Below are 24,740 nucleotides of genomic sequence, written 5' to 3' on the forward strand. Positions count from 1 at the left end.
CTTGCTATAACCCACAAAGCATTAGCTTTTGCAGTTAGTCCTGTAATAAGGGTGGAGAGTCTTATAAATTTAATTTGATAGCTGTGTCAGGAGACTCATTAGTTCAGCTGCAAAGAAATATATTACTCTAGTAGACTGTCAACCCTGCTGATGCTTGTAAAATGTCATTTAAAAGAGATCTACTACTTGAATATGGAGCATAATTTTGGCTGTGCAGGGCAACATACTTTCTGTAGCAAATTTTTGGGAACATTTCTAAAAATGACTCATTAGTACTTTGATCAATGGAAGATTGGAAAAAAACCAAAACAGTACGACTGCTTTAAAAAATAATTGGGACCTGAGTCATTTTATAATCAAGTTGAATGTTATGAATAGATGATATGTAATGTCACTGTGTTCTCTGTGACACTGTAGTATGCATCATACAAGAAATAAATATTTTACAGACTTGAAAGAAAAAAATGCAGTAAGTAAACTTGTTCCTTCACCTCCTACAATCTTAGCAAGCTATGCTAGCTGAAATGTATAATTCCCTTCTCAGATTATAAAGAAGTTACTCTAAGAAGTGACTTTTTCACTTCATAAAAGACAAAAGAGCCCCTTCACTTTCCTTATGGGAAGTGGCCAAAATGATTTTGTTTTAAATGTTTGCATTTGATTTAAGTATGTCTTCTGTGTTCAGGCATAATGAGACAGTTACTTCTTTTAAGGAGTGCACAATTCAGCTGAGATTTTATTGCCAGCATACATCCCCCTCTGCAGACAAGTGTGTGCTTTGGAATGGAGTCATATACCATACAGTAACGCACAGATGAAGTTGGTTACCTGTGCTTTCAGCCATGCACAGATGACAGTGATCTGATCTGGCAAGTTTTGAAGGCTTGACAGACCAAATGATCTTCTAATGATAGTTCATTATCAGCTAAAATCAGTGTTCAGTCTGTGCAGCAATCAGTCCTAAACACTTGCCAATTATCTGTTTGTGGTAGTTATAGGCTGTGCACTGCGGGGATGAAAATGTGCATTTTGGGGTTGTGTGTTCTGGTTTTGGCTGCTTTTTCTTTTTTTTTCCTTGTTTTGAGGGGTCAGGTGGAGGATGAGCAGTGACAACTTCAGTTTATAAACTGACAGATAGTGGGTGAAAAGTTTTAACTGCTCTCTCCACAGGAGCTGGTAAAGCACACTGCAGATCCCATGGAGAAAGCAAATCTAAAACTGGCACTGGATGCAATGAAGGTAAGTATTCATGGCAATGAAATATTTATGCCTTTGTTTGCAGTTAAAATGGTGGCTCAGAACTCTATTTCCTGGAGGAGATAATGTTTTCACAGCAGATCAAACATGTTTCCACAGGTCACTGTGAGCTTTGAGTATGTCAGGGCAAGTATATAGCTGAGTGGTTCGCTCAAGTCTGGGAAACAAGTTCAGTCATTTTCTGAAGTGGAGGGTTTATGAAATGGGACTTTCTTATTTCAGTTTACTTTTACGTAATTTTGCTATCATCTAATGAGTTGAAAAAAAAAATAGGTGTTTCAATAATGTTGGTCTCACTTCCAAAACTGAAGAACATTTCTGGCAGCGTAAGTCAATTTGAATCAAGGTCAGTAGTCTTCCAGTGAGATGGGATCTTGCTTTACAGAACCTTTTCTGTCATCTTAATGTGACCTCTGTGGCTTTACTTTTGAAAACAGTAGTTGCTTTCTGGAGGTGTTACTGTACATTCATCTACAAGTGGTATCAACAAATGCTTTACAGAGTAGCTGTACTGCCTTATGTGTAAGATAATGCATGATGTGAAATAGGGCACAGTTCTGCTTTAGTTGACTTTGCAGCATTTGTGATGTATATGCACTGGAATTGGGAAAGTCTTTTCTGTCCTTTGTGGGGAAAGGAGAAAGAAGCCAATGTGACACAGGTCATATCTCCTTCTGTTCTAATCTGTATGGTCCACTGAAGTCAGACTGAGTTAGTTTTAGGTCACACAGCTGCCTCTCATTATGTGACTGCCTGCCTTGCATGCCTGGAATACAGACCAGCTGGTTTCCCTTTTTCAGGGTCCAGTCTTGTGCAGTGAATGCAGAGTCACCACCACGGTGCTCTCCAATGGAGAGATGCACACTGCTGTTACCATCTAGTGGCAAGCCATGCAGCCCTGCTGCTGCTGCTAACTGGCTAGGGAAATAGCCCTACTTTTTATTTTCCTGCCACTTTTTGTTTCCCATTTGCTGTCTTGCAACGTTGTTATTGATGGCTGTTTGACTGCCAAGATAAATTAAGCAGGCTTTTTCCAGAGTGGCTGTGGCAGTTACATGCTGGCTGTCAGGACATAACCAGCCAACTAAAAAAAAAGCCCCAAGTCCTCCACTCATTTCTCCCCTCCCTACTCCCGCCCCCAAAAGCCACTCCTGAGAGATCTATCTCCCAAGGCTGCAGGATTGTATCCCTCCCGATTTACTGTATCCTCTTACGATAGTCCCTGCTAGTGTAGGAGAAATAACTGCAGTATTAGTATGTTGCCTCAAAAAACCCTGATGTGTCTGCTTGAAAATAAAATGTCTTTGGAAGAACTGTCAGCAAATGGTATTGCCCCTCTAGAAAGAAAATTCTAGGAAGGATTATGCTGTCAGATTTCTTTTAGCAGCAAGAAAAGGGCTATTTAATTTCTACACTAACTCTTCTATGACCCGTGTGAATGTACCCTGCCCATATTCATTTGGGAAGCTAGCATAATGATTGGAGCTATTCTTAGATTCTGATTAAAAACCTCTAAGGAAGAAGATGTATCTTTTTTTTTCCACCCTCCAAATTTGTGATCATATTGAAGGGATAATGTAAAGGCCAATTGTGAAGATCAGAATGCCTTTTCCAGCTGCTGCTGTCAGCATCCCTGACTGTATCAGTTACCACTCCTGTTCATGTCTCATTTTTAGCCACAAACAGAGAAGCCCCAGCAAATTGTGACTATTGCTCAAGCACATTCAGAGCATTTTAAAGGCTTTAGTGAAATGTGTACAGTACATGTTCTGGTCTCAACCTGTGACTTCAGCTAGGATATCCCATTGAAAGCCCTTTTTAAAATGCACTGTGTAATGGCTCCTTTGCTGTGCCACAGTAAGAGCAAGATCCTACTACTGGGCAGTAGCTTTTGCTTTCCTATTAAACACCCAGCTTATGAGATGTTTATGCCTTACATCTTGCTTTTGAGCTGCCTTACATATGTTTCCTACTATATGCTTTATTTACCTTCTGTCTTATTCTCAGTGGATGTTATTGCCTACTTTTTTGATAGTTTGCTGCATAAATGACATTTCCATCTTTAATCTTGAAAGCAAGACACAATGAAAATTAACAAAGAAATGTCCCTTTTAAACAATTTATTACTACTACTTGCTACTAAATTTGTGATTCAATAGATAAGATGAAGAAAGTTGCAAATATGATTGGGGATAAGCCGGGGCTCTTCTCCTTGGTTAAGGTGTACGTATCGGTAATTCTTGAACATTAAAGATACTTTTTTTTTTTTTTAAATGCCTGAATGGACATGAAAATCAAAGACAAAATTAGGAACAAATTTGCCAAAATAATGTATTGAAGTGGTCTGTTATGAAAAAGTGTTTCTTCCCTCGTGTTTTCTGTTGATGCTCTAGGACTTGGCTCAGTATGTAAATGAAGTGAAGAGAGATAATGAAACGCTGCGTGAAATTAGACAGTTTCAGCTATCAATAGAGAATTTGGTATGTGATAGTTTGTATTCATACAACTTATAAATAACTTTCCATCAAGTATATACGTAGATGTTTGGGTTTTTTTTTTCTCCCCCATTTCATGAGAGATTATAGTACTCAGTAATTAAAGCATGCTTTGCTTGGTTTAGCGTGACGTGAATATTGAAGTACAGAAATCTCTACTTTATGGGGTCTGGCTGTGGTTAAATACATTGGAATAGTTACATTTGTTAAATTAGTTATATTTGTGCAGTGATTGATATGTTTTTGTAATGGGAAATTTCCCCTCCTCTGAAGACAAAAATGGAATGCACTGATTCTTCTATTTAGTTTTAGATCATAGTAAGGCAAAGATGCTTTTCAGGTTTGGGTTATTTGGGTTATTTGGGTTAAAAGGGGTGAGTGGTCTACAGTTTGTCACCACCTTCACGCTTTTGCTATATCGAACTGTACATTTTACTTCTGTTTCAGAATCATTCCCTCTTACAGTATGGAAGACCTCAAGGTGATGGGGAAATAAGGATAACTACATTAGACAAACGTGCAAGGCAAGACAGGTGATGTTACAGCTTCTGGTGTTTTCTATTAGAAAACCTGTAAAGTAACTCTCTCTGCTCTCTCTGTGGTTAGTTCAGTGATTCTTGAGAGTACTGTCTCTTTCACTGTGCATTCCTATCCACCTATCCACCATTTACCAAGTGAATTTTCAAAATGATCCATGGGAAGTTAGCTGTTACATTGTCATCTGCAGACCACCTAATACTCTTGAGAGTACTAAGCCTTTAGCAAAAGTACTTTCAGTCTGTTTTTAGTTCATTATTCTTCTGTTTAGTTTCTCATCTTCAAAATTTTATGTGCCACAGGTGTGTAGAGTAGGATTTTGGGTGTTGGCTTTCTGGAGTGTTTTGAACCATCTTTATATTGTATTTTTCATAGGCATATCTTCCTGTTTGATCTAGCTGTAATTGTTTGCAAACGGAGAGGTGACAATTATGAAATGAAGGAAATAATAGATCTTCAGAAATACAAAATAACAAATAACCCCACTACTGATAAAGAAAATAAGAAGGTAAATATTTTTTCCTAATTCTTGTGTTCTTAGCAGCTATCTGAAACCTTTCTTTTGGTTATCTGAAGTATTTCTTTTAGTTTTATGTTTTAATTCTAAGCTGAAGTGAATACTTGGTGATTTCGGCTTTTGTTTATTGTGAAACATATTACTAAGTAATTTCTAAGTGAACACTATAATATGGTCTTGCTATTCTTCAAGCCCAGGAATTAAGGGATGTACAAATGCTCTTGAAAAAAATTTTCCTTTCTTCATAACTGATGACCCTTTTGTATTGCCAATCTTTTTATGCAGTGGTCTTACGGCTTCTACCTCATTCATATCCAAGGCCAAAATGGTTTAGAAGTTTATTGCAAAACTAAAGACTTGAAGAAAAAATGGCTGGAACAGTTTCAGATGGCTCTGTAAGTATATTTTCATTAGGGTAGATTCATGTTAATCACCAGTATGAGGATATAACTTAAATTATGCTGAACTGCTTTCATGTTTAGTTTTTTTTTTAATACAGCTTAGTTACCCATTTTATGTGGCTTTCTGAAAAGCAACTGACTGACATCTTCATTTACAGAATGGATTTTCCTCTAGGAAATGACAGAGGGCACTCTTGGCTATGTATTACTTTCCTACTTTGCTGCTAAGACTGTTTTAGTAATACTGTCTTAAGCATCCAGTGGGAAAAAATATTTTTTTAAAACAATAAATATTTAACAGAATAGTGACATTTTTCCCCTTGCTGTTTTAATTTTGATTAACTGAAGTGTATTTTTTTTAAAGGTAATGCTGATGACTTGAGAGTTGATTCTGGCATCTTTCCTAGTGCTTTTAACAAATTTATTGTTTAGTGTTTGGATCAGGTTGCTTGGTTTATTAAATGTAGTTTCAAAAGGCTGATTTTCTTTACGTGTTTTTGACTAAAAGAGGAGGTTGCTTTAGACTTCTTGGAAAATAAGTTGTTCAGATGCAGCATGAGAGTTTCATTTTTGTTATGCAGCATGAGCTTTATTTCCAGTTCTGAGTCTTGTCAGAAAGACAAACACCATTATTGACATTCAGGTATTCTGATTTAATTCAAAACGTGTAAACAAGGGATTCAAATAGCCAGGTGATGCTTGCTTTATGTAAGAAACCAACCAACCAGCCAACACCCAAAAAAACAATGAGGAGGGAATAAGATAGTCTCAGAGATAACATTAATAAAGATTGTTTTGGACGTGACTGTCAAGATATATGTATTTACATAAAAGGCTATTGTGAGCTTATGTGAGTGAAACTTGCTCATAAATTATCTACACAATTAAAAACACCCACAGTATAATGAGTGCTAGTGGCTTAAATGAAAATATAAGGGAAGAGAGCCTGGCTAGATGGATATTTTAAAGTCTTACTAAGGTTCACATCTTGTTAATTTCTGTTGAAGCCAAAAAAGGCTTTTGGCAAATATTTCTGGGTAGCATGGTGGGGGACAGGAGGAGGTGTTTGTATTTATTCAGGAAGCTGAGTGCTTTGCCTCTTTCTGTGCCTGTGCTCTCCCTACTGCATTTCCTGTAATGTCATTATTGATATTTACTTGAGCATAGATAAAAGGTAGATAAAAAGCACGAAGAACTCAGATTTATTGGCTTGAGCATTGCAACTATTGATCGCTCTTCAGGTGTCTTGGCCTAGTGCACAAAACCCCCCAACCAAGCAAAACAAAAGCTGCCCCAGGAGCTAAGGGGAGCAATGAGATCAATATTTTTTTCCCAGGAGCATATCCTTAATTCTTCCCAAACATTTTTATGGTTTGTGCAGGGTCACTCTCACTGTTGCTGTGTGTTTGGCGAGTGAGTGCAGCTGCTTATGCTCACACAGTGCTGGTACCAGCCAGTGCTCAAGAGCTGGTTGTGAGCACCCCTTTTACTGCTGCTGGCTGCCCTATGTGACCAGAACAAATGGGACCTGAAGGGCTGACAAGTTAACACACTACTCTTTGGGCAGATGGAGTTTGTTGTTGAGAATGAGCAGTGATGCCAGCCATTGTTTCTTTCAATGGAACTTTTGTCCTTCTCATAAACCCACACCTCTGGTTTAACCTCTTCCCCTGTGATTAAAGACTGCAGTGCAGACTCATGGGAACTGAAGCAGAAGGGTTCCTGTAGGTCAGGGCTGAGGTGTAACATGATATAGTGGCATTAGGTGCAATTGGGCAATGCTTTTGCTCTCACATGCTATGTTTGGGAATAAACTAAGCCAAGCATTTCGAACATTTGGTAGTTTCATGGGGTGTTATTGCCTTCAGTGTAGGCTATCTTTCCTAGTCTGTTTCTACTGTGAAAGGTAGCCATGATTGAAATGATTCTATTATTCATCATAATCAATTAGAATTTATGCTTCTATGGGTGAAATACTTATTTGCTTAAAAATTTTGCTGAGCCTGCAAAAAGAGCACAGTTGAAGGGGCAAATTACATTCTTTTTTTGATTATCAGAGGTGTTATTTGCTGAGTTCCAAACAGAAATTGCAATGCAGTTTTGTTGCCTTCAGGATAGCATTCTGTATGAAGTCAGGTCTGTGCAAGTGTTAATCTAAGAACATAACAGGAGAACAGATTAGGATCTCTCTCCCTACTTTTAAATGAAGATTTAACCTTGATGCCTTTTGTTGGCATAACTGTTAGCTGGGCTGTAATTTTTTTTTCTCCATTTTTTAGGGTCTTAGGTATGCATACCAGTGTATGAACAGCAGTGATGATAGTTACGTTAATGAAAAGGCATCCACTGTTGAAACACTGGTGTCAAGGAGATGAGAATTTTTTCTCCAGCTATGGAGATCTTATGTTATTGATGAAGTATGAACCAGAGGAGAGCACTGCTTTGCTGTCTGGGCTTTGTTGAGGTTTGAAGGGCTGGAATGCATTAAGCACTCTATATATGGGAAAACTTTCGAGGAAGGAAGATGAAATCCCAGAGCAGTTTCCAGTGTGTTACTTTTCAGATTAGTAAGCTTCTCTTAGAAAGCTTGTTTCACAAGCCTGTGAAAATATTCTGCCTCTTAACCACCTCTGTTGTTAGGGTGGTATATGGCGAGTTGTTTCGTTGTGAGGGAGGTTGGGAGCAATTTGTTGCTGGTCCCAGGAAACAGAGCAGATAGGTTTTGTTCATACAGCAGTTCTGTTGCTTTGTTGTGTACTGGCTGTTTTCCTGAGACTGTTACAGTATTTAGTGTATAGCACCACAATACCTCAATTTTTATTTTTTTGCAAGACCTTCCTGAGTGTTATTGATGAAGCCTATTCATACACTTACATTTTCAGCAGCAATGATGCTGTTGTGTGGCTGCACTGAATTTGGTGCTATGGACCTGTGTACAATAATCTCCACAGCTGAGGCTGGGTAACCTCTTCTGCCTGCCCCCAGTCCCTTCTTGTTAAAAAAAAAAAACAAAACAACAACCCAAAACCAACCAACAACACCCTCCCAACCTGACTTCTGCTTATTATGTACAACATTCAAAATTGGTTATTTGGAGATGTTGGATTTTCCAGGAGACAACAAAATGAAGTAGGACACTGGGCCAGCACAGTTAACATTGCAGTCAAGATCTCAAAGCTGAAACTTCGGTTAGGCTCATGAATCTGATGAATTTGTGATGTTTTCTTAAAGCTATCTGGAAAAGATTAGTGGAGGATACTTTAACAGGAGCCATCATTTCCCAAACAGCTGAGTTCTGTCTTGTTACACCCATTCCTTTATTGATGGGAATGGAAGTTTTGTATGCACAGAGGGCATGTTAGCTGCTCACTGCTTCAGAAGAAATGTGGTTCTTAACAGAGGCTGTGGTTAATTTGAGCAGTTGAATGGAAGGTCTTGGAACTCTGTTCAGAGTAGTGGACGAGCCTATAGCTGTATGGGTGAATAAGCAGCATTTAAAAGACAATGCTACGGAGACTTTATTCTACTAGACATGGGATATTTGAATTTAATCTAGCATATCAAGTAGCATTGGTTTAAATGCAAAGTCTCTCCATATTCAAGATCATTTGATTGTACACTTCTATTGCTAATACTGCACCAAATTAAAGACGTCATGTATTAAGCGTAAGTTTGTCAGCAATTGATGAAGCGTGTGATTTATTTGCTGCAACTGAGCCATTAACAGCCTCAAAACCTGACTGAGAACGTGACACAGTTCCCATAGGTTTTCTAGCAGCATAACCTGGTGAACCTCTCTTCTCCTGCACTAAAACCAGCCAGAAGGATCAGAACAAATATGTAGTGTCTTTTACTTAGAAGTTACATCAAATACTTTTATATTGTTCAGGTTGTGCTCAAAGGTAGGAGCATTGATGGGTGGTTGTTTTTATTTTCTCCCTAGAAAGCTCTCCTGCCGATGTTTTTCTTCTTTTAAAAATGCTTACATTTTAAAATACTTGACTAATATGTCAATGAATTTGTGCCAACTATCCTTTATTAAAGGGAAAAATGTGACATTTGAAGATGTCCTCCTCTGCTGTATGTGTCTGTGTACCTCAGTGATATTACTTTGAAATTCCTTAGCTGACTAATTATTAGGCTTAATTTCTTACAGTATAGCAACTGCTTTTCCCTTCCTTGTGGTGATGATTTTCTTTTTCTTTTATTTCATTGTGAGATGACAGAATAAACATTGAAAGAAAATGTTAATTATTACTAAAGATGTGTTGACACTATCTGCTAAATATTTCTTTGTGTGTGGTTTGTTTCTTGATCACAGCAGAGCATGGAGCAGGTGTATGTTGTCTTCCATGTTACAAACCTTCTCTGTGAAAAGTCATATTCTGTGTTTTCACACTGACTTAATACATGACTCTATTAGAGCAGCATGGCATGCAATATCTTATTCTGGTTTGTGCTGAATTTATTTTGTCATCATGATGTCCCATTTGCTATTTTCATTAATTCTTAGACCTGGTTTCTCAACTGTGCTTCACAATCCACTCTAAAAATGGCCATCAGCAATTTTTGCTTCCATAAGCAACTAGAAGTGAGTAGATTCAGATTGGATGTTAGGAAGAAGTTCTTCACTGTGAGGGTGGTGAGAGACTGGAACAGGTTGCCCAAGGACGTGGTAGAAGCCTTATCCCTGAATGTTTTTAAGGCCAGGCTGGATGCGGCTCTGAGCAACCTGATCTAGTGTGAGGTGTCCCTGCCCATGGTAGGGGGGTTGGAACTAGATGATCCTTGAGGTCCCTTCCAACCCTGACAATTCTATGATTCTATATGTATTTGCAGATAGGAACACCTCACACAAAAGCTGTTTAGGAAGAGTTTAGTTTTTAAGGAGTGTGTGGAGACTGTCTGCTTTGGTTGCCTTTAGGGCTTAGGTTGCTTAGGGCCTTGTCAGCTTGAGCTTAGTACTGCTGGATTTCAAGATGCATGAACCCAATATTGCCAAGTCTCATGCAGCAGTGTTGTAACATGCCTTTTAATTAGGCTTTACTCAACATCTCTCTTTCACAAACTTAGAAGTGCAAGAGAACCTCTTGCAGGCAGAGGAACAAGCCTTTTTATGAAGGTACTTGGTTAAAATTTTGCCTTTAGAAGTACCATGATTGTAGTTTCTGCTTTGACATTGTTACTTAAATTGCAATATTAACATCATGTCTAATTAGTAATGCCTAAAATATCAGTGAGAAACACCTGATCATTATAGTGATTAGGGTATGCATTAATTGCATGAAGTTAATGAATCTGATTTTTTTTCCTTTTAAACATACAAATAAAAGAGATTTCAGACATGAAAGCTGTGCAGACCTCAAAAACATTAGTTATTTCAGTTTTAATTACACTGTGTTTAAGTTTTAGGTCACTACAGAGCATGTGCAGCAGCTCAAGTACGGTCCAATATGTTTTTGAAAAACTGCAGATTGAGTTAAACATGAATTTGCACCCTGTAAGTCAAGGGATGCAGAACATATCATCTGGTTCTAGGGAAATAATCCTAAGATTCACTGATTCTCAAACCTGATAGGTATTTGTGCAACATTTTAGGTTAGGCAAGTTACATAAATTGCAGATAGACCTCATGGGTTTTCTAAATTGTAAAGAAAACTAGTACAAGAAACAAGGCTGGTAAGAATGTTCCCTTACCTATGACCATACCTCCAGATATGGATTGCAGTCTGACTAACGACGCTGGTCAGATTCAGCTCAAATAGATCCATTCCTTCAGATAGTGCATTAATAATGCAGATGCATTAAGACTTCTTCTGAAAGAATATTTGAGCTCTGGCATATTGAACACCAACATATTAAATTAAAGCCTTCTTATCAGAGCATGTTAAAAGCCTTAGATATTTGCTGCATTTCTCCAATAGTCTGCAAAGGTGTTTTACTTCATACCAACCTCACATAGCTTACCAAAACAGTTAACAAGCACGTCTGCCAGGGCTTCGCCAAAATGAATGCCAAGTTCATGTCTGCCAAAGAAGACTGGTTGCCTGTTCTTTGTGGTGACTTTTTTTTCCCCCTTTTCCTTCTTCAGAGTTATAAGCAACCATTCACAACACATATTTATATTTAAGTAATTTCTTTACATTATTCCAGATGCAGCAAAAACTGTGTGGAGGTTCTGAATGTGATTAAGAGGACAGTGTAAGGCCAACATAATTTATGAAAGCAATGTGTAAACATTTGGGAGATGATAAATATACTTTGATATTACATCTTCTGGTTCACAAAATCCAGAGATTTCCCAGTCTTTTTTTTTTTTTTTTTTTTCAAATACACTTTGACTTACAATGTGTGAGGTGTATTACTATGAAAATTAATAGGGGTATCTTAAAATACAGTGATTTGTGGTGACACTACATCATAACAATAAAGTACCACCATCTAAATATCAGTTTTTAAGCAAGGAGTTAGTTCTATCCAGGATTTAAACATGGAATGCTGCATTACACATTTGTCATGAAAATAAGGAAAGATTCCCTAGTTCCTCCTTGACAACCAGTGCTACATTTTGTCTTATCAAATTTCGGTGTTTGGCTGGTAATTTACAAATGTATGGCAGTATTTATCCTATATTTTTACATTTTAATGCTAAAGTATAGACATTTGTTTTCAGTTAAGTGTAAATACATGATAAAATATTTAAAGCTCATCAAGACAAGCAACTTCATAAATATGAATTTGTAAGCTTTAGAACTCTCACAAGTAAGACTCAACCAGTGAATATTGAAGTACATAAAGTATTGATGCTTTTGATTTACCAATACTGTGACAGAGCTTTGTTCCTGTCAGGTTGTGTTTAAAAATGTTAAATGGGAACAGATTAGCTCAAAGGAGTCCATCTCCTATGCTTTTCAGGGAAGCAGGGTGATAAGATAATGCCTTTCTTTTTTCCTTGTTTGAAACAATGTAGTATATTTCCAAGAAGTTAACAAGATAATTTCCTTCATCTCAAAAAAGCTACTCATCATATGATCAAATAAGCAAATTTCCCAGCGAAGTCTTAGAAGTTGTGTGTTCTTGATCAAAAGCACAATTTACTTGTGATATGGTTAATTCAATTATATAACATGTCTTCTTGATGGAGACTCTTTGATGTGGCAAACCAGAATGTTTGACTATTAGCATATAGAGAATTGATTGATTGATTAATTCAGTAAAAAACATCTTCAAAGATGATTCTGAAATACAACAGCCTGAGCTGGTACAGAGAAAATGAATTAGCTGTAAATGATCACCATTGCTTCTGAAAGGATAGAAAGAAGCCAAAAATCATCCTTTGTGTAATCGTATTGCCTGTCTCCAGTGAGAATACCCCTGAAGAATGCCATTTTCTCTCTTCACCTTTTCACAGGAAGTAACAGAGTCTTTGTATAGATTGAAAAAAAAAATTATTTCTTTTTGGGTTTGTCTCTGCACTCTTATCTTGTGATTTTGTTACACAAACACCTTTTTATTAGATGGCGGCATGTTGTGTGGAATGATCAGCTGGAGTGGCGATAGCTGCACAGATCCGAAATGTTTCATGTGGAAGGAAAGGGTGGTGCAAATGTAAGGCTGGTTCTGCTGTTTATGAGAAACCAACTTTGCAATTCTTTGACTGAAGGCTTTCTGTCTCATTTGACAGCAACATAGGTAGTTTGGTGTTTTTTCAACTTCAACTCCCCATGTTACTACTTTAAAACATTTACATATGTGACAAGATACATACATTTTATTGCCTCGTTGAATTCTCCGAAGTATTCTGAGATGCTCAGTACCAGTTGTCATGAGTAACTTCTAAGATGCTTAACATTTTGAAAGGAGATCACTTTGGCACAAACTAGGAATTTTAACTCAGGATGTCTTCTTATGTATTTCTGTTTGCTTAGAAATACTTCAGGCAGATCTAGGTTTATTGATGTGCTTTTCTGCAGCGATGTCAAATATTAATACAGTAAGTAAAACTGGAATGAAAATTGTCAGTGTCCTCAGGTATATTAACCTTTGCCATTTTCTTTCTAGGCTACACTTCATGAACACAGCATCAGGTTTCACGTCACGTACACTTTTAAGATGTTCTTCAGCAGTTTGTGCTCAGGGTGTTCATAATTCTGAGCAGTTCTGTGTGGAGCATTTTAAATTATTTTAAGGATAATATGGAGTGCAGAATAATAATGGCTCTAAAATGCAAAGGTCTTACTTGGGGTTGAGAGTTGACAAGAGTTCAAGGTATTGAGTTCTATCTAAGCTCCCTGTAGTATTTCATCGTTTAATACTTAAAACAGGCACAGTTCACTGCTGATGCCTTATGTGATACTTCATGCATCTGCTTATTTGTTATGCCTTTGGGCTCACAGGTGGGCATATTGGCTATTCTCCAGAGCCAAGTTGTAATCAGCTGAAATGGCTATTCAGTTTCAAATAGAACAGACATTTGAAATTTGGGGATATTTTGCAAACATCTACATACAATCAAAGCCTGCAAAATTTCTTGTGATATGATTTAATTCCTTGAAGAGATGGATATGGGAAAATGTTTTTTCAAAACCTGATGTAAATAGCATTTCTGCAAAAATGAGTCAATACCAAAGCTAAGAAATATCCCTAGAATTTAGTAGCATGCCAAGCCCAAAGAAAGGGCAGCTGTCACAGTATGGTAACACAGAACCTGTTGGATCTGGTTAGATAGCCTGTTACCAACCCAAGAAGGTCACTTTCTGCTGTCCCAGGTCACTCAGAAAAATGTGCTTTTTGGCGTTGCTGCTAGGGGAGGATAAGGTTCCTCTTCCATTAAAGTTGACAGTCCCCACTGAGTTATGGCAATCTGGAGGAACATCTCTGGGCTTAAATGATACCTGTGGGGTTTGTCGTCAGTCCCTTGAGAAGTATGGCTCCATTGAGTCAGTGTTTTTAATGCATTTGTAGAAGAATTGATCTACTCAACAGCCTCTAGGTCAGCACCTGCTCTTGTTAATAGTCTGTCTTGTATTGCAGCTAATTCACTTTGAAAAGAGCTTTCTTGATCCATTCGCAGAGTTACTTTTGCATTTCTTTGTGTGATGTATTATTTTCCATGTGTGCAGTGATTCCTGTAGTTGAGCATGGACGTGCTTTTGGAGGTAGAAAAAGGATTTGTGTTTATCTGAAGAATGTGAGATGTTTTTCACATGGTCGTTTTTTAAAAAACAATTATTTCTTAAACCCTCTAATACTTTTTTTCCTTCCAGTTTAAGTAAAAAAAAAAAAAAAAGTTTAAAAACATGTAAAGTCTGGGAAGGAGAAGTTGAGTTGTTAATTCCAAAGCAGCAATTTCTCAACATTGCTTGAATTATTTGCAGTGAGTATAAGCAACACCTTCTTAGTCACCTAGGCCCAGAGTGGCAAGGAATCTGTACAGGTCTTAATTGCTGAAATCAAGCTGGTCTTGAGAGGCTGCCAAGGAAGCAATTAAAAGAAATCTCTGTCAAAGTACAGCAGGAAAGACAGAGGACTGCTCTGTAGTGAAGACAGCAGTGGCCCTTGTAGGCAGGTCGTTTAAAGTACAGTTTCCCAGCTGTGGTATTAAAAGTAATAGTAAATAGAGTTAGAATAAAAATCTCTGTCCTTTATCTCCTTGCAAAATATGAAGCCACAATGTGGTAGACTTGCAGTGCTCTCTGCTGCTGAATACCTTCTTGTTGCTAGTGCTGTGCGGTGAAATTGTTATCCATAACCAGGAGCCAGTCTATTTGCTTCTACTCTTTACATTTTTAGAGTACCACCATTTCTCCTTTCTGTGCACTCTTTGCGTAGAGGCAGTGTTATTTACATTTCATTAATTTCCTATTTAAAATTTAAACTTGCTATGAGAATTTAATTAATCAATGCAATGCTTAATCTTTTCATTGTTTTTTGTTGGATTTTCTGGCAGCCAGTAGACTCCCAGTAAAATGTTCATGCAAAAGAAGTTTGAGACAATAGTTCTTAAAGTCTGTAAGGCTAATGCTGAAATCTCTGAAGGGCAAAACATTCAAGGAAAGATGTACTCAGTATGTTTAAAATTTGTGACAAAAGGGTTTTTTCATTGTTTAGGTCTTTAAAAATATGACCTTTCTGGAAATGAAGACTGGGATTTTAATGTGTTTATTCTTCACATGGGAAAAGAGGAAGAAGAAGCTACAATCAAGAATCTCTTAGCCTTTTATTTATTCTCTTGGGACCCATTACCTTTAGTAATGTACACATTTAGTAGAGAGATAAGATGGAGTTTTAGGGCTGAAATTCTAGCAGCTTGCTTGGTCCATTTTATTTTGTAAGCCTTAACTGTGTAGAGGAAGTTTAAACTTGCAGTAGAAGAAATCATATTTGTGCCTGTCCCACTGAAGAAATGACAATTAATTTATTTAGTTTTTCTCTATAGTTTTTCTTGTTGGAAATGAATGTAAGAGTGCTGAAAAATTGCTGTTATTAAGTAGCCAAATGCCTGCTGTATGCTATTCCTATTCAGACATGTTCTTATCTTAACGCTTTCTCATCAGAATGTGGTTCTGCTTAAATAAGCAAATAACATCCTTCATGTTGATGATGTATGCTTTGCATTGCAGTATGCATCTTGGAAACACTTTGTACCCAAGGTGATCAAAGTTTGGTTTGGTAAAATGAGGCACAGAACTTAAGTTGTTGGATATATGAAGATTCTTGATTTATTTTAACTTAATTTTTAGTGTTCTGATTATAACATTTTTGTGTCTTGAGGGTTAACAATTTCTTCTTAAGTTTTCGATCTGTTATCCTAGCCACTATAGGAGAGTGTTAGAAATTATTTAATTTTATTCATATGCACAATCCTTTTCTTATTTTGGGGTAAGGTAGTAGAGAGAATTTCTTCCTTATTCCGTAGGCATAGGTGCCTAGATGTCTTGTGTGACGAGATAATTTTGGGCTATACTCTGTGGTCAGCTGTACCATTAAACGAAGCAAAGATTGTTACTAGAATGAAATCTCACTGCAAAAGCTTGTAGGTGGTGGTTGATAATGTGGCAAATTCTGACCATTTATAAAGGTGTTGCATTATGTGGGTAGCTGAAGACAGAGTTGGCCTATGATCAAGTCATGGAGAAGTAAGAAGTGCCACTGCCAATGTGTTTAAAAGGGGAATACTTCATACTTCATAGGTCATCAAAAGAGGAGTGCTTTGGAGTCTGATGATATTGAGGGCAATTGAATAAGGTACCTGGATAATTCTTTTCTCCACTGACCTCTGCAAACTTTACTGAAGAAAGTTCTGTTCACAGATGCAGAATTGACTGAAAAAGGTAGTCATTCTGCTCTGTGAACAATGGCTCTAGTGGCTGATGCAGAGACAAGAATTGCATCTCCAAATGATGGAGGAGACTAGCAAGACAAGCACCTGCAGGTCTCTGGGTTGGTGGTGTAGCTGTGAATTGGTCCCTGTGGGACTAATATTCAGCAAGTAGCTTGGAAAGAGAAAGCTTTACTCAAAAGGCTCAGGGGCAGCCCAAGGACGTTGCGGTAGTGGCTGGAGTAAATCTGGCTAAGGGGATCCTGCACTGTGCAGGAAAGGGCACTCATGATTGTCCCTTACAAAATCTCTGCTGCTGAATTGAGGAGAGAATTGGAAAAAATTTCCTTATTACAGATTCACTCTGTTTCTGTATCCTGACATTTTACCTCTACTAAAGTGCAGAAGTTAAAACAGCCTGGGGAAAAAGTAGAGAAGAATAAGGGAAACTACTTTTGACTCCGCACATTGCTTGTAAAAGAGACACAGTTATACCATAAAATGTTCTTGGTATGTGGTTGACTTCCTCCTCTGGCCACTGATCAAGTTTTTGACAGGAGAAATGGGTAAAACATTTCATTTGCAGTGAGCCCGGCGCACCTATAGAAGTTGTTGTAGGAGAACTGAGGGTTCTCCTCCTGCCTGTTAGAGGGCTTGTCTAGAGACTCTTGCACTGTGATGGGGAATGAACCCAGTTTAAATTCTAAGCCACAGAAATTGCTTCAACATGTTTGATTTTTTTTTTTCTTTTTGAAAAATTGTGGGTTGGTTCCCCACTCCACCTGGCAAGAAATCTGCTTTCTGAAGAAGAAAATAGTATTAAGCTAAAAAAGAATTTGACCTAATATATATATTTTTTTCCTATTTCTTAGAATGTGACCACAGGTTGGGAAGTAGAAGGAAAAAGATGATTTGAGAAGGATGAAGTGTTCTTTTTACTGTGTTGTGGCAGCTGAGTGGTGGAAGGGTGGGCTAGCAAAATGAAAGGTCCTTTTGGTTTACAAATAGGTGGTGTGTGCCCCTGAAAGTGCTACTCAGGCTCATATATATATATATATTTTTTTTTAGAGAAAGAACTATTTTAGAAGATCTTTGTGCTAGCTTGGCCATAGCCAACAAGGAAACAGATGAAGTTAAATGGTAGTGAATGAATAAGAGAGTAAGAAAGATACATAGGAGGTGAAGAAAAATCAGTTTTTCAGATAAAGAAGGTATTGAAATAATCATTAGTCAGTTTTTAGATGAAGAATTTATTGAAGTAACCATTGGAAACTGAGAAATTCATTCTTTGTGATGCACTTTTTATGATCCCTAAGAATTAAGTAGTACTTTGAACTGCTGTAGGTAGTAGTACAAAAGATAAACTGAAATTTGCATTGTATTCCGAAGTCTGTATTGTATCAAATGCTTTCAGTTTTGTTTTCCTCTCTTTATGCAACAGCAGAGAGCCAAAGCTGTAAGCCTGCATATCTAGATAAATCTTCTGTCTTGTTTAGGACATTATAATCTGATCATTTAGCCCATAGGTGAAGTAGGAAAATTTGTTGAAAGCAAGTGGAGGGCCTGTGACAGCTGTTCAGTGAGGCAGCAGCTTCATTCTTTCCCATTTTACCTCTATGCTTTTTTTTTTTTTTTTTTTTTCTGGAAAAACTTTTTCTATTAAGGACTGCAAAATGAAATTAAATGGCTTTATAAACTACGAAGAAACTAGAATGTTACTTCTTACATAAAGAAGAATAAACACAGTGTATCATCTTTGTGCTCTTAATAGGATACATGTTTTCTGCAGTTCATGTATTCCAATCTTTGTGTAAGATAGCCTGAGAGAAGAATGAAAGAAAATTTGTGCATATGAAAGGAAGTTATGCAGTCAATTGCTTGTGTTAAATGTCTGTATGATACTGCAATGTTTTTTCTTTTCATCCACTATACTTAGTATTTCTTGAAGAATGATCCTGTTCTAATTAAATTAATGGAATCTTGTTCGGTTTGTTCTTGAAAAATGGTCAGGTTGTTAGGATTAATTTTACATACTTTCCAACGTGATGAGTCATATAATAGAATCATACAATCAACAAGGTTGGAAAAGACCTCAGAGATCATCAAGTCCAACCTATCACCCAGCACCTCATGACTAACTAAACCATGGCTTCAAGTTCCACGTCCAATCCTTTTTTGAACACCTCCAGGGATGGTGACTCCACCACCTCCCTGGGCAGCACACTCCAATGGCAGATCACTGTTTTCTGTGAAGAACTTTCTCTTCATCTTGAACCTAAACTTCCCCTGGCACAGCTTGAGACTGTGTCTTGTTCTGCTGCTGATTGCCTGGGAGAAGAGACCAACCGCCACCTGTCTACAACCTCCCTTCAGGTAGTTGTAGAGAGCCTCCTCTTCTCAAGGCTAAACAACCCCAGCTCCCTCAGCCTCTCCTCACAGGGTTTGTGTTCCAGACCTCTCCCCAGCCTCGCTGCCTTTCTCTGGACACGTTCAAGTGTCTCAATGTCCTTCTTAAATTGAGGAGCCCAGAACTGGACACAGTACTCAAGCTGTGGCCTAACCAGAGCTGAGTACAGGGCAGAATGACTTCCCTGCTCTTGCTGGCCACACTATTTCTGATACAGGCCTGAAGTTAGTCCCTGCAGTTAGGCTAATATTTTTCAAATTGTTTTTCAAGCCATCCTGGTCTGAACCAAATGGTCAACAAAAATCAGCTTTTGTTGGGAATGTTGAGTAGCGTAAGAAGTTCCAGGGGGCTTTCATGATTGTCCATAGTTAACTGCGTAGCCCAAGAGGTTTTAGGAGCCCCTAGGCAAACATTACAAGAAAGATCTGGATGTACTGGAACATGTCCAGAGAAGGGCCACGAGGATGATCAGAGGGCTGGAGCTCCTCTCCTATAGAGACAGACTGAGAGAGTTAGATTGGATGTTAGGAAGAAGTTCTTCCCCTTGAGGGTGGTGAGACACTGGAACAGGTTGCCCAAAGAGGTGGTGGAAGCCTCATCCCTGGAAGTTTTTAAGGCCAGGCTGGATATGCCTCTGGGCAACCTGATCTAGTGGAAAGTGTCCCTACCCATGGCAGGGGGGTTGGAACTGGATGATCCTTGAGGTGTCTTACAGCCCTGAAAATTCTGTGATTCTATGTTGTGAAATACAAGCCTTGCTCTGTAGAGTTAACAGCCCTGAAATAATATATCGCTCTCCTGATTTAAACAGTTCTTTACTATTTTGAGATCAATTTTATCCTCATACCTGTACCTTCCTGCTGTGAGTGGGTAGTATCAATGCCTGTTTTAGTTAGCAGGAGTTGTGGTATTGACATCTTGCATACCACTGCTGAAAAAGAGACTAGTGAGCTAGTTGAAACAGCACTGAGTGTAAAGTTATTCTCAAGCATAAAAGCAAAATCCCATTTGCTTTTTGAGTACAGTTTTAAGCACATGGATTACAAGATTGTCCTTTCTGACACTGGTACTCAGACAGATTCTATTTTCATAAAGCCTTTTCATTCAGTCCTGGAGAGATTGATGACTGCATGTTTACCTATATTTACATTTCATTGCAATTTGTGGCTGCTCTGTGTTTTAATCTAGAAGTCATTTATATGTATAAAAATGGAATTATCCTAATAGCTATCTTAAACTTTAATGCATGAATTTGTAATTATGAGTGTTGGAAAACCTTGTGGTCTTTCCTTTGAGTGTTGAAGTCTGTGTTTCTGATTCTCCTCAGTGAAAACATGGAAGTGCACATAAACCTAGTTGTTCTTGGATTCAGGTTTCCTGCTGTGAATGCCACATTATCTTCTAGAGTCTATCAGTTTAAAGCAGAGTTCTTTTTTTTTTTTTTTTTTTTTTTAGGTCAAACATACGGCCAGACTATGCAGATACAAGCTTTCATGAGTTCAAAATGCATACCTTCAGTCGTGTGACATCTTGCAAAGTCTGTCAGATGCTTCTGAGGTAAGAATTTGAAGTAATTTTTGGTGGTGTTTTTTTTTTTTTTTTTTTTTTTTTTTGGTTTATTTGGTTTTGGTTATTTGGTGGCTGGTTGTTTGTGTGTGGTTTTTTGTTTTGTTTTTTTTTTTTTTTTGTGTGTTAGTGGGTTTTTTTGTTGTACCCCTACCCCTGGTGAATTATCTTGAGTCAAAAGAGTCTGTGGAAACATATGGCTAGCTGGTTACCTGTCCCAAGAGAGACAAATCGTGAAGTCATACTTAGTATTTCTCATTGTGTTAACAAGTTTTTGTAATAAAATTTCTGAATGTTATCAGGAGTGCTGCTAAAAGCTCAAACGCTGAAGACATTCTTCATTTATCAGAAGGCTACTTGATCATGACTCTTTTATGAGAATTACTTTTTTTGGTGCAGGAGTGTTGATGTAAATGACATCAGTTTGGTACACTTCTGACCACTGTGGCTGTTCCATGGAGCTCACTGCTGTAGACCTCCAGTCACAAGAGCAGCTGGAGTGCATGTTCAGAAAACCAGATGATGACAGTGCTTATAAATGTTTGATATGGGGAGATTACTTTGTGAGACAGAAAATAACTGAGGCATCAACAGACATTTCTGAACCAGAGCTATGTAGATGAATTGAAGGTAGATGTTGCAAAGCTAGGTAAGAAATGCTCGCAGGCACCTAGTGGTTTCATGAGCAAGGATTTGTAAAGCTCATGCTTTGTAAAACAAAGAAGTTTTGTATTTTCTGCTTCTTTTCTCTGAAACACACAATTTTGTGCATCTGTGCTTTCTTATTCAGTCTTTTGGAAGATATGTTTGTTTTTTATGAATAGTGCAATAGTATAGAGCTATATATTGAACCTAAATTTCATAGTGTAGGTTGGAGAAGCAAAACTTCTACCAGTTCAGGTACTCCTAACAGGATGCCCAGGGAAGTTGTGAATGCTCTGCCTGGGGAAGTGCTCAAGGGATTTGAGCCATACAGTAGGGTGTAAGTTACTATGAAGGGTGGTACAGACACCCTGAATTAGGAAATGGGAAGACTGATGTCTGAGTTTGAGGCAGTATAGTTTGAGGCATTGTCTCTGTTACTGCTCTAACTGCTGGTGCTGAGCTTTCAGGACACAGCCTGCATGATGCTGCATTGTTCTGCACAGGCCATGCTAGTTTGCTTGAAGGTCGCTTGGGTGTCCCCAAGTGCTACCTTGTGGTATCAAGTCATGTCTCTGGCTATCTAAGTTACACTGACTGCCTACTGGAGTTAGCCTCATAAAGTGCCTAAATAACTTTTAAAAAATGAGTTGTCATTTTAAGCTCCAAACATAAGACAATGTGTAAGTACTTGAGAGGGGAAGTGACCCGCAATGCCTACTCTTGAAAGGAAATAAAATCCAAGTCTTAAAAGGCAACTTTAATGAAGGATGGTGTTGTGCCCTATACTTTAATCTAGAGTATCTGGCATTCCTATGTAACAATAAAGAAAAAATGAAAATGGAAGACTGTATTAAAGTTTGTTTTTTAATGTTTTCTACTTTGTTTATGGATTCCAATACTTAAAAATACTGAGCTTCTGAATGTAATTAAAAATATATTTCATCACTAGCAGTCTAGAAAGTGCTGTAGTAAATACCAATTGTTGTACATTATGCTCAGGTTTAATTGTCCTGTGTTCTGTATGAGACACATGATTTTCCTTTGAACCTGAAGGTGTCATGTTAGACTGGGATGCATAACTGGTCAGGACACATGCAGTGTGAAGTGTGAGCAGATACATCAGTAGATGGAACATGTAATTATGAAGAGGTAACATGTAAAAAGCTGTTTGCCTGTTAGCCATTCAGTGAAGAGAACCTAAGAGAAAAGCTGGGCACAAATGTGAAAAGAAACCAATTTCCTCAGGCTTCATTTCAATTCCTTAAGGGGAATTGCAGAACATTTAGAGCAAGGAAAGTGACTCCTCATTTGGCAGCTCTGAATATTAACTGAAGCGTACTTGGGTATCTCTCTGGGTTTGTTGTGGGGTTTTTCTTTGGTGGGTTTTTTTTTTTTTTTTTTGCTTTTCCCCCTTTAAATTAACTTCTATAAAGCCTATGCATTATTTAATGCTTAAACACATATTCAAGCTTGTGACTCTCTTGAAATGCATCTTATTCTTCATGGTGTCTAGGCAAATTCCCACTGAGATGAGATGAAGTATAGATCTATAGTAGGATAGATGTGTAATGGTACAATTTCAAGTATACCATGCCAGAGTTGCTTTGGGCTTAACTGAAATGCAGATAGTTCTTCGGGACTGCCAGAAGAACAATCTGGTAACAATTTTTAAATGATTAGTGGTGAAAAAAGCAGATGAGCTGCTTGGCAGTTGTCACTTTTGCTGAGTACAAGGACTATCATCATGCATAGCAGCAAATGACTTCTAATGCTTTATTCCATGTCTCTTATTTCCTTTATGTGTGGAATTTACCACCTCTAATGGATCACAATCTAATTTTATTTTGCAGGGGAACATTTTATCAAGGGTATTTATGTTCCAAGTGTGGAGCTGGAGCACACAAAGAATGTTTAGGAAGATTAGACAATTGTGGCAGAGCTAATTCAGGTGGTAAGTCATTTTTATTGTAAGAATACCATTTTTAATTAGGACATAAAACTTGCTAGATATAATTAAGGTTTAATTTACCTCTAATTTTTGTTTATTGTAACATACATACTTGTGAAACTGCCATTTATAAGCACAATTAGAATTGCATTTGGAATTCATAGGGGTTTTTATTGTTACTAAACTGAAGTGCTCAAAAGCAGGAGAGGACTGTTATAGGTCAAACCCAATTTCTTCATCGGTGTTGTATACAATTAGGAATTGCTCCTGTTTTAATGATAGACTGCTCATATGTACCACCTACTCTATGGCATATCATCTATCATCCTTGTGGTTCTACCTTTATGTCTATGTCATTTTTAATATTTTCCTCTCAGCTCCTAAAGCTGTTTGTTTGTGTTGCCTCAGCTTCCTCTTTCATCTCTTTGGTTTCCATGGTTTCTGTCCACTCATAATATGCACAAAAAGGTGATTGATGGCTCTCTACTTCCCACATCTAAGGACTATTTTTTTCTTCCTCTTGTTATTGATTGCTGTACTCTGAGTTTCTTGCCTGGCCATTGTCACTTTGCACTTCCTCCATTCTTCTGCTCTTTGGGACCTCAAAGACTTTTCTGACTTCAGCTACCATTTGAACTCCTCCCCTGCCGATGACTCCAAATCTGACCCTTTCCCTTTCTGTTCTCTGTTGGATCTGTAATTCTCTCTGACATCTTCCAAATCTCCCACTGCTAATGTGAAATGTTAGCTCTCATAATTTGCATCCCTTCCCTGGACCTATTCAGTTGGTGGCAGTGGGTTTCTTACTGTCCATCCAGCTAGTCACATACTTGCAGTGCCATTTTTGACTCTTCCCTTTCTTCCTTGCAGAGATGATTTGGTGGTTATGGAGGTGGGGGGAGCAACTGACAAACACACACACACTCCCCTCCCGAATTTCCCTTTGTTTGAATGTGTTTGAAAAGGAAAAGCTGTTGGAACACATGATGATTTCTGGATAGTGTAGCTGTATATGTTGGCAAAGTTTCTAATTAACTGTCCATTTTACTTGTCTATAACCTCTATGTTCCTATCAAGAATTATTTCATAGTAGTTTGTGAAATTTCTCTTCTCACATAAGCTACTGCAGCCTTCTCCATTGTGTTATTTTCTTTTTGATGTTACAGTCTACAGTCTTTGCAAAAAGATGTTGCTGCAATAATCTCTCCCACTGCTTTAATTACATCATGACTTCACTGAGCTCCTGCTTCAAAATTTTGGCTCTAGCCTTTTCTTCCTTTCAAAATTGTATAAACTTGTTTCTGTCTTGGCCTCTATTTGCATTAATTCCTGACTTGTACTTGGTTCTTGGCTCGCTGTGCTGTTTGCCTGTTCTGTCATGAAATCATCAGCATGGCAGGTACTGACTTCTGCTGCAGTCAGTGAATTTGATTTTCTCAGTTCCTTTAGATCTTTAGATCTTCCATGCTGTCCTCTAGGTCCTTGTTTTTCAAAACAATATTTCGTAGGTCTGAAAAACAACAGTGTTTTTCACCAAAATCCTTTTTTGAACACTGTTTTTTTTTTTTCACAGAACCTCCTCTGGATTTTCTAAAGAAAAGAAGTATCTAACATGATATTAAAAACTGAATATTTTAAATCAATTGC

The 24,740-nt window shown here is 37.8% G+C and overlaps 1 protein-coding gene across 2 annotated transcripts in view; it reads left to right on the forward strand.

Annotated features, from left to right (window-relative positions):
• The window catches only part of VAV3 (vav guanine nucleotide exchange factor 3), a 141,057-nt gene that overhangs the window by 58,872 nt on the left and 57,445 nt on the right, over positions 1-24,740 (forward strand). For both annotated transcript variants that reach the window (XM_054383976.1, XM_054383977.1), the window contains exons 11-17: positions 1,171-1,239; positions 3,651-3,737; positions 4,200-4,285; positions 4,665-4,797; positions 5,092-5,201; positions 20,390-20,491; positions 22,996-23,096. In XM_054383976.1, the coding sequence (XP_054239951.1) occupies positions 1,171-1,239; positions 3,651-3,737; positions 4,200-4,285; positions 4,665-4,797; positions 5,092-5,201; positions 20,390-20,491; positions 22,996-23,096 (688 nt within the window). The remainder of the gene's footprint in view (positions 1-1,170; positions 1,240-3,650; positions 3,738-4,199; positions 4,286-4,664; positions 4,798-5,091; positions 5,202-20,389; positions 20,492-22,995; positions 23,097-24,740) is intronic.

Source organism: Indicator indicator, chromosome 10, assembly GCF_027791375.1.
Source record: "Indicator indicator isolate 239-I01 chromosome 10, UM_Iind_1.1, whole genome shotgun sequence".
NCBI lineage: Eukaryota > Metazoa > Chordata > Aves > Piciformes > Indicatoridae > Indicator > Indicator indicator.